Source organism: Lupinus angustifolius, chromosome LG09 (assembly GCF_001865875.1).
Source record: "Lupinus angustifolius cultivar Tanjil chromosome LG09, LupAngTanjil_v1.0, whole genome shotgun sequence".
NCBI lineage: Eukaryota > Viridiplantae > Streptophyta > Magnoliopsida > Fabales > Fabaceae > Lupinus > Lupinus angustifolius.
In genome coordinates, this window is record NC_032017.1 from 15125066 (window position 1) to 15136201 (window position 11136).

The 11136-nt window shown below is 31.2% G+C and overlaps 1 protein-coding gene and 1 non-coding gene across 2 annotated transcripts; both read right to left on the reverse strand.

Annotated features, from left to right (window-relative positions):
* Positions 3113-3184, reverse strand: TRNAH-GUG. Its single transcript has one exon. It is a non-coding gene; the product is annotated as a tRNA-His (tRNA).
* On the reverse strand, positions 6179-8602 carry LOC109357007 (S-adenosylmethionine decarboxylase proenzyme-like). Its single transcript, XM_019600681.1, has 4 exons — positions 8522-8602; positions 8346-8417; positions 7744-7906; positions 6179-7608 (listed from the first exon to the last, which is right to left on the reverse strand). Exon 4 carries the CDS (start codon positions 7419-7421, stop codon positions 6354-6356), a length of 1068 nt encoding a protein of 355 aa, XP_019456226.1. The 5' UTR covers positions 7422-7608; positions 7744-7906; positions 8346-8417; positions 8522-8602; the 3' UTR covers positions 6179-6353.

The following is an 11136-nucleotide window of genomic DNA, read 5'->3' on the forward strand; positions in this document are numbered from 1 at the left end:
TGAAATATGGAATGATAGTTGTCTAGGATAGATTGTATTGGGGGATGTATAAGGTCTGTCTGTGAAGGAGAGGTGGTATCGATGAGTGGGATTGGTTGTATGGCAAAGGCATGGAATTTGGCTAGGTTGTTAGTGTGAAATAGTCGAGAGAGTTGATGAAAGGTAGATGGTTGCATGGAATATGAATTGTCCCTTGTAAGTATTATGGTAGCTTAGTCGATCGTAAATTGCATGGAGGGTACTGAAAAATCAGATACAATAGGTACTAGTGTGCTAAGCCACTCGATGCCCAAAACCACATCAACCCCCTTGATGGGTAGTAGGTAGAAAGGAATGTTGAATTCCTAGCCTTGAAGTTTTATTGGTGTTTGTTCACATAATCCACTACAATATATGTGTTCCCCATTGCCTACCATTACGGGAAATTGGGGAGTAAGAGTAACAGGTAAATTCAAATAAGTAGCCAACCTGGGTTGTAAGATGTTATGGGAACTGTCCGTGTCCACTAGTACTATTACTGAGTGCCCAAAAATAGATCTTGAAAACTTAAGAGTCTTTGGTGAAAGTTGTCATTCAAAGGCCTGGTCAGATATGTGAAAATGAATCAGATCATCTGTAGTGGCCTCACATTCTTCCATGACTTGGTCATCTGTCACGAATTCAGGACCGGTGAGTGAGTCCTCGAGAAGAAGCAAAGGGTTATCGTCTAGCATGAGTAAAAAAAATTTGGTTAACATTTATGTCGTGGGTGAAATTTTTCATCACAATTGTAAGACAAACCCTCTGCACGTTGGTCCTGCATCTGATTAAGGGACATCCGACAGATAGGAATGGTTGTTTTGGTTGCATTTGTAGGTGAAGTGGGCTTGGGAATAGTGAGAGATTGGGGTGAGAAGGGGGGTTGGTTGGGACGAAATGTAGATTTGCTAGTATCATGGACCTTAGCTTCTACTAATTTGGCTAACTCTAGGGCATCTGAAATAGAGTGAGGGCGTAGGATAGCCAGTTCCCGACATATTTCTAGTAATAACCCATAAATGAAATAGTTCATAATGGTTTCTAGAGATAACCCCCAAATTCGGTTGCACAATTTCTCAAATCGCTTTTGATACTCAGCGACTGAACCTTGTTGTTTGAGCTTAAAAAGTTATGTCTGATGATTAGTGTAACCGGAGGGACCAAAACGATTCTCTAAAGCTCGTGTAAAGGCATTCCAGTCGGAGAGTTGAGAGTTGTGAAACATCCAATTAAACCAACTCAAAGCTTCCCCTTGCATATAAAAAGAAATCATAGGTATCCTCTGGTCTTGTAGAACAAGGTATAGTTGGAAGAATTGCTCTGCTTGAAAAATCCAGTCTAGAGGTTCAGATCCATCAAGTGGCTTGAGGTGTAGCTTAGGGGGACGTGGTTGTTGGTTTATTGTATGGGAATGGGAAGTATATGTAGTAGGGGGCTATTTGGGGTAATGTTGTGGGGATGGAGGGGGAGATTGTGGGTGTAGGAGAGGTGATGAAGGGTTTAGATTTGGGGTACCGTGTTGGGGATGAGGGAAAAAGTTAGGGGGTGGGCCATGGTGAGAAATATGGGAAGAGGAAGGATGAATAGGTGAAACAAGTTGTGGCTCATGAGTAATTATGGGAACAAACCTGATTTCTGCAAGTTTGTCACTAATGTTGTGCAAAACCGTAGTGATTGCAGCATGTCTTGCATCTTGCAGTTCTTGGCTCTCTTTCAATTTCTCCATGAGCAATAATGTAGCTGAATCATTCAGATCTTTTTGGGAAGCTTTAGGAGGCATGAGAGGAAGATTGAAAGCACCAAAATGATAGGAAGGAAAATGGGTCTATGGATAATTGATTAAAATTACTCTAAGAATTTACTAAAATATTCATCTTTCATAACTTTTCATCCAACCTCGTACAGATTATATAAGCAAATGGAAAATAAGAGAATATCTCAACCATACATGTGGTTAGATCCTACATAAAGGTAAAGTGGTTAAAACAGAAAAGAGAATAAAATCATCACTATTCCATTAAATTTTATATGTTCAATAAATCATCTAACCTACATCATATTAATTTTATTTAAAAGTCAATATTAATTAACACTTGAATAATGGAATATGTATCAATAATAAGTGTTACATTATTAGTTCATGGAGTATTTTCTCAAATGTTTTAGTTTCTTTCGTGATGTATGGTTCAAAAAGATAATTGGTTTTGAAATCAGCCATCCTGTTAGTCAACAAATGTTTTAAACAAATATTTACATGATTAATCTAGATACCATTTTTATAATAGACAGTATGAGGTATCTAACACATTCTTCATCCCTAATCGACTTTTGAACTTAATTTTTTCTTTGACCAGATTAATCATTATTCTTTAACATGTTTTTCATATTTTCCATCTCTAAAAAAATAACGATAACAATTTTATTGTATTTATTTGCATTATTCTTATTATGTTCATGAAAGGGATAGCTATAAGGATCAACCCAAATAAAAAGACAACAATTGTGATTATTAAATTATGTATTACTCATAAGTGGTCATAATATAACACTAACAATAAATAGGGAAATTTAATTTTGAAAACTAATTTGTACACTCAATTGTGATGGCAAATGATAAATAAATAGTTAATTTGAAAAGGAAAAGTGAGAGATACAATTGAAAAAAAACATAATTGACTCTGACTTTCATTAAATAGTTGCGCCACAGGTTAAAGGTTCCAAAAACTAGAATAAATGGCATGCTTTAAAAAGTAAACAATTACTCTAAAAAATGGGATAGTGAAGAAGAGAGAGGAAAAGTGATACATGTTTAGAAGCACAATGAAGCACAATGAATAAGGAAAAGAAGGTGTTCCCTTAGATGTGGAATTCATAAATTGAAAAGAAGTGAAATTTAGAATTGGGAGGAAAGAGAAATGGGCAGAAGTAGAACGTGTGAAAAGTGTTTTGTCAATGTGTTTTCCTTCGCCAATCTAAACATTTAAAATAATTAGCCCATTAAGTAAACTAATGATATATGAGTAGGCCCATTGATCAATATGAATTTCTGCTACCAAAATATGTGGACATTGACAAAAAAAATTAAAAAATTATTTGTGGCTGCTGGGATTCGAGCCCAGGTCTCCACGGCCACAACGTGGAATTCTTACCACTAAACTACAGCCACATGATGGTTGATGAAGGTAATGATATTATTTACTTAATGTAATCCAGTAGAATTGTTTAATCTCCTAAATTAAAAACTTTGAAGCAACACTAACCCCTAATTTTCGGTGCAAGCACACTAGTAATAAACCAAAATAATATATCCTGCTATGCATTCTCCTATAAAATGATACTCAATAATAAATTTTCACCATCCAGCTCCAAACGTCAAAAAAATGGTAATTTAGTAAAAATATTAGGATTTCAAATATACAAATTGAGTTAGAATTTTCAACACTCTTAACACATCATTTACATTTATAAGTTTATTATTATTGACTCGTAAATAAATGTAATAAAAATCAATGATTTATAATGTATTTTTAAAAATATTAAATTAACATTATATAAATGTTAAACTCGAAAGATTAACTCGTTGTTTATATGAAAAGTAGGACTTGCATTGAATTGTAACTGGATTAACCAATTTTACAACCATGGAGAAACATATTATTTTATATTATTTTATTATTTTAACTATGATTATAATTGAATTTACTTTACTTTTTATACACCTTTAAACAATAGTTTATTCTTTATATATCTGCACTCTCATATTCTGCCACATAAATGATGTTAGGGGGGATATGAAAGTAAGTGGCATGATTATTATAACATTTTTCTATCAATCACCACATAGATGAAAATGAAGTGCAAAAATGATGATAGCACATTTGTCTTGCACCCATTTTTACCAACATTATTACTAATGCAAATTTGCATGTAAGACTACGTACTCTCACATGCAACAACTTGTGCCCAGATAAAGTAGCAAACAGTCTCCAATCCTTGTATATCCAATTTTAGGAACCATGGTCAATTTTCTGAAGCAAATTATGTCTTCATATTTTTAGTTAATCAAACTTCACAAATAATATAAAAATATTAATTTTAATATTAATAATTTTTTTAATTAAAATGAGACTTTTTGATTGGGTAAAGTCATAAAGTACGATAAAAATGGGGTTATGTGATCTACATCTCAACTTTAGATACAAATCAGTTGCAACACTACTCGTTATTAACGTTCCTTGGAGGTTGGTAAAGCCAAAGGATATTATAAAGTATAAGCATTTAATTTTTTTTTATAGAGTATAAATAGAAGAGCAAGAGAATGAGAGGATACAAATTGAAGAGAAATAAAGTTTTTTTCTCCTTTAGTTTAGGGAAGAGTTTAAAGGGAGACAATGAAAATGGAGTTTGACCCATGAAATTTTTTCCTCCTCTAAAGTGAGTAGAAAATGGGAGGGGAAAAGAGACTAGGATCAGTTGTTCTAAACTTTGTCCTAAATCATATTTCAGACCAAAGATATTAAAGCAAAAAAGAATAAATATTTAAATTTTTTAATTAACATGCATGTTTTTATTAATCTAAGGTATAGTTTGGGACATAATTTGAAACAATAGATTCTTATCCAAAGAAGACTGGAGATAAAAATCAATTCTTTCTTTTCTTTTTCTATACCACTAAACAACACTAAAATTCACTATATTACTCATTTTTTCTTTCTTTTCATCATCTCTATCATATATTTCTTTCTTCTTAGTTTAAGGAAGCATTATACTTGGAAATATGATGCATAGTTTTCCTTTCTCTATATGAAGGAAATTTTCTATAAAATACTGGTTGATGATTCTTCTCTCTCTTTTTCTCCAGCCACAAAATATTAAAAGATGAAAAAACTTCTATTTAGAAATCATGAGATTTTCAAGATATTAAATATAACATTTTTCGATGTGAATGCAAATTCATGCATTCTCTGCCACCATAACAAATCCCTCAAACCGCATATTTCAAGTCCTCCAATCAATGAGTGCACCTTTATTATTATATAGAAGTTAGAAATAATATGGTCAACTTAGATTTTAAGAAATGATGTCATCTTCCAATAAAAAAATAAAAAGAAGTGGTTATATCCAAATAATGGATTTGATCCACGTTAAATTATGGACTTAATTCTTACCTTATTTTATAAAATGATTCATATTTAATTTTGTTCTTATATTGAATAGACATTCCTTATATTTCTTTAATACAAAGATTTAATATATATAGATTAAAAATATAATGATTTTTTATATTATTAATAAATTATCCAACATTAATTTATTAACCATTTACTCTTAATATAATTTGTTTATCTAAAAAAAACAGCACACACCGTACATCTATTTTGAAGGAGAATATTGATACAGCTGTCAACGAAGCATACCAGCCAATATTTATCGACAAGAGTTGGAGAAAGTGGGGCAGAGGGACCACTAAGCATCAGCGAGGTCTTCTGAGCCACAATCTTGATACGGCTTATATGGGAGAATATTCATTTCCCCAATACAACTATAAATTGTCTTTTTAGTCTTGTGGCTCATCTCTTGTGTTGGAAAGATACATGGTTGTGAATTGAGAGCCTCTCATCCAACACGGAATACGAGGAAAACGACACAATTTCTGACATGTCACTGCCCACCATTAAATATCAATCAATTCATCACATTTTAACTCTAACAACAAGTCATAAAAGAACAAGATAATTCATCACATTTCTCTTTATATCAATAAATATTTTATTCTCGATATATATTAAACTTTATATTTTGTAACAAAACGGCACCGTATATAGGCATGTTAAAAAACGAAACCAAAGAAAACGTTCAGGAGTGTCCGGGGTTAAGCAAGTAAAAAAAAGAGTGAAATGCTAACATTGGAAATAAATATTGAAGGCAATGACACTTGATGATTCATCCTCTCCAGTAATCCCGTCCGCTAACACTAGTTGTTTTTATATTCTCATATTCATTATATCTAGAGAATACTTTGTACAAGTAGTTTAAACAAAAGCTAAAAGCAGTCATCTTCCTCAAATTTATTTGTTCCTTTGGACATGGACAATTTATGTTGGCAATTGCTAGAGTAATATTAAACAAGTGCAGCATAAGCTTAGCATGAAACTGGAAATGATCCCAAACAAAGTGCTTTATTAAATCACTCAAACAGAAGCAAAAATGAAGGTATAATAAACCTTCGGGTTTACGACCATAATTAGCAACAAATAAAAATGACAAGAAATGAAAACCCATAAAAGGCCTTTATAAAGGCCAAGTTTATTCTTGACTCAAAAGAAATAAACATACTACTCTTCTTCATCTTCATCTTTCCAGCACTTCAGAGTTGATCTTGGAGAACCACAGTCATAAGTCTTCTCAAATTTCTGGTATATAACAGCAGCACCCATTCCAAGCCCTTCATGGCTCCTCTCTTTGCGACAATATCCCTTCACATCCAGCAAACAGCTCTGCTCGAATGACTTGCTTGCATTATCCACACGAATAGCAATTGAAAACTCAGTAGGTTGGAAACATGCCAATACCCTCTTAACCAATTCGCTCAAATCGATCACTGTAAAATCATATCCCACAGCTTCAAAGCTTGCATAGCTAAAACCATCTTCTGGAGTAACATGAATGGTAGAAACAGCAGCGCCTTCGACAGAATTCATTGAATAACCGCACGGTTCAAATTCAAAATCACATATCTGAGAATCTGGAAGAATCTTTCTAATACCAGAATTGACAGTCATCACAGCACCTGTACCAGATTGCTCCTTGAAGAAAACTGATGCTTTCTCTCTGTCTAGGCCAGTCATGCACATCTCCAGAGTATAAACAGAGTCCGATGGGTTCACAGAATCAGCAGAGGCAGAGTAAACATGCCACTTCTGTGCTTTGTTTAAGCCACAGATAACATAGGCAACGCTGCCTGATCCAAGCTTAGCGAAGTAGGTATCCAGAATTGCCACTTCCTCAGAAAAATTTCGGTGAGGAAATGACTGAGCACCGGGAAAAATGAAGCTTCCACGGGTGTACCTTACAGATTTAACATTGAGGGAAAGGGACTCGGCCAACCTCAAAATAGGTGGGATAGAAAGCAACAATTTTGTAGTGCCACATGTTTTAATGATGATCTTGTAGGCATAGACAAAAAGGCTTGACTCAGACAGAACATAGGAGTCAACATCTTCATTCGATAATGAAGAAACAATGGTGCACTCAGCGGGTGCTAAAAATTCATCCAATTGGGATTTTGCAAGTGATCTTAGACCCTTGCCTTCAGGATCAGAAAAGAGTCCAGGGTGAAAAAAGCAAATTTCCAACCTTTTTTCAAACCCTTCAAACCCGATTGCAGAAACTGCCATGGCCATATTGCCTCAGAAAAGAAATGAACACAAAACCAAAAGAGAATACAGAGTCGCAAAGAGAGGGATTGGAAAGATGACTTTGAAAGGAGAGTATTGACTAATTTTAAAAATTGGAAAGAAAAAGACAGAAATAAAGCACTTAAAATAAAGGGATTATCAATCGGTAATATCAGGATGGTTTGCGAGCGCACTGCAAAATGAACCATAAGAAAAAACATATTAGCAATGACCAAATAATCAATGAAGATAAAATCTTCTAGTTTAACAAAATACATTGTTACAACTTACAATGCTATGATTATGATGATAATGAAAGGAAACTTACGTTAGAGTAAGCAGCAGATCTGAATTTCTTGATTCCACCGTTTGGGCGAACGTCTTCAATGATATAACCAAGGGGAGCTTCGTAAAATGATGACGATTTACTATTACTACTACTACTAGACTTCTTTTTCCCACCTTTAGACTCCATTTTAGATCATTCAGTCCTGTATCAACAAAAAACAAAGAAGCATAAACAAATGTTTAAAACAAATCAAATAAATCAAAAACCCGTATATTGTTACTAAGGAACACAGATGATGAATTCTATTATAAAGGAATTTCAAAAGATAAAGGGCGAAAATTTTCAATCTCATGAACTTTTCAAAACATGGAGAGAACGCAAAGATGGCAGAAAAAAAATTTGTGGCTGAAATAACGCATATTCTTTTTGATAAAATTGTCAAAGGATTTGTGCGTGTAGTTAAATTAAATTAGACATAGATTCAGCAAAATTAGGAAAATCATTGATCAATGAATTTGACATAAAACTACATTAAGAAAAGGACTTGAGATCTAAAAATTACGCAATTAGGCACATGCACAAAGGGAGATAAAAAGTAATTTCAAAAACAAGAAAAATAAACATGAAGAATTAGCACGTACCTGGTTTGATAAATTGAAATTAGGAAACCTATTGTCAAAATCAATTATGATTGAGAATGAATCAAACAAAATCTGCATAAAAAACAAATCAAATTAAAAAACGACAGATGAAAAAACCGAATGAATCGAATACAATAACAACGACTCGAAGATCGAGGAAGGAAAAAAGCGCTTACAGAAAATACTGTAAAACGATGAATTGAAAAAAAGGAGATAGCGGCAAAAGGTTATGATAAGATTGCGTTTGGGTGTGAGAATAGTGAGTGGTTGAGCGTTTATTTATAGGTATATGGTTGCGTGGTAAGGGTTGGCGTTAGGGCTGACTGTGTTATGATGATTTAAAATTTCGGTTTTGCCCTTACCCAGATTTTGGTCCCTTTCATTTGCTCATTGCCGGCTGCTTTTACTATAATATCCTTTCCCCTCATATCGGATGCAGTTGCCTATGTTGTACATTGATCTAGTGGTAATAGGATAGGGATCACTTGTATCCAACTATGTCTTATTTCTTATCTCAAGTCAATCACATGTTAACATATAAATAAAATAATAATTTTACAAATAAAGCATGACAAAAAATAGCACTTTGATTAGTTTGGTACATAAAGTGATACATCATTCGATACATGTGATCTCTATCTAGTGGTAGTAAGGTCAATCTTAATTCTGGAAAGATAAAAAAAATAGTTTAATTTCTGATAATAATAGTTATTGCAAGGATACACAATTTAAAAAAAAATTAATTTTTTTACGGACACCGAAGTGGATCTTTCATAATATCAAAATATATATAAATGTAATTTGTTGAATTTTCAAGTCACTTTTCTTATGTATTTATTATACAATGAATATTAATTATTTTAGTGATCAACTTTTTTTTAATGAATTGAATGGTTTTCTTAGATGCTCAGATAAAAAGTGGGTGGAGTATAAAATAATTAACTTAAGAGTAAATCACGCTAATATTTCATATGATATAGTAAAATTAAACAAATATTCTTTCTTTTTTTGCATCTACTAATATCTCTTATAATTTATCTACATACTTTATATTAATTACTCTTGCAAAGAAGATGAGTATAACATTTAAACAAAAGGAGTGGTGGTGTATTTAACCTAAACTTTAGGGGTGACTCATTATATTTACTCTAATAAAAAATAATGAAAAATCATATATTTTTATACTAATTTGACTTAGACTCCGTAGTATATCATAACTTGTATAAATGTTTGCTAGATTAAACAAAATTTAGCATTTATTATTTCATTAACAAATATATTTGTTTATAAAATTAACATTAATCATAAGTATCGAATAAGTCACTCTCAATTTACTTTATTTTATTCAAAATACTTAAGTTATTTGTTGATAACAATATAAGGTTATAACCAAAAAATTGATTTTAAGGAAACAAATGTATATTTATCATTATTTCAAGAATTATTAGAAATTATTAAATATATAGTAGACAACTCGAGATCACATAAAAGTTGATGTGTTATGTCAAAAGAACTCATAATATCATAAATAATAATGTATAAATAATATATTTTCATAATAAAGAAAATAATAAAATATTTGAATTTATCTTATTACTCAGATATTTGTTATTTTATATGATTAATATATGTTGAAGATGCTTAAATAAGAGTTCACTTTTCAATATTTGTAGTAATATATGGAGATATAACTCATTACTTAGTCTAATAACTAAAGTTGGACTTCAGTTTCTCTATTAATTTATAATAATAAATTATTGTTATACTCAACAATATAGTATATGTTAAAACTTATCTTATCATATCAGCATTTCCTAGATGATAGTGATAAACAAAATTAAAGCAAATACATAGTAAATTGTTAAAATTCATTATGATTCGTTAAAAAATACATCAATGATTTTAAGAATATACTATTTAAATATGCAAGAGAGAATAGCAAGTTCATAATAAAATGTAAGTTCCAAATCTACAAATATTCAATTTATTCTAGCGAATATATAATTGCATTCATCTCCTAGGTTGTGGTAATTATTGTGTGTATATATCTAAATCATATAATTTGTGTAGGAACAAGGTTATTTATATAGTTTTATTAAATCTTATTGAGTGTCTGTATAATTTATATTTAATTTAATTTTGGAAAATAACATTCTTAATCTCTTGAAATATTATAACATTATTTCCTAATGCAAATTTGATTTGTTTTCTTGAATACTATCGTTAAGAGATATGTTAATATTCTTCTTAAAATAAAAGCAAAACCAGCACCAATTTTTTTATATATAAGTATTAGTTTAAATCCCATAAATTAATAAGACAAATTGACCATCCAGGATTGAAACGTGAGACACATTGATCCTTAATCACGAAAACAATTTGGTTTTATTTTTATATCAAAAGGGATCATTCTGTCTCATCATTTCAATATTTATTTATCTTCTAATAAGTATCATTTATAATAATCAAATATTTGATATTTGATTTAGTATGATAAATAAACATGTAGTATGACTTTACATTAGATAAACATTTGTTTGTATAATATATTATTTTTTGGTACTAATTTAATAAATGTATCTTTTCACCCTATGGACAAAGAATTAATTTCTTTTAATGTATATAGTTGCTCTCCTAACAAATGTCATTTATAGGAATTAAATCATTGAATTTTTTATTTTTCCGGAATCTAATTAGACCTTACACACTAAATCAATGTTTTAGTAATGTACAACATAACATTTATTAACACTAGTTTTTAGCTAATGAAATACACGTGTTAATATCATTT

What these genes read in the sequence shown, in the direction of transcription:
- LOC109357007 (XM_019600681.1), bottom strand. Translation starts at nt 7,421, where the DNA reads ATGGCCATGGCAGTTTCTGCAATCGGGTTTGAAGGGTTTGAAAAAAGG.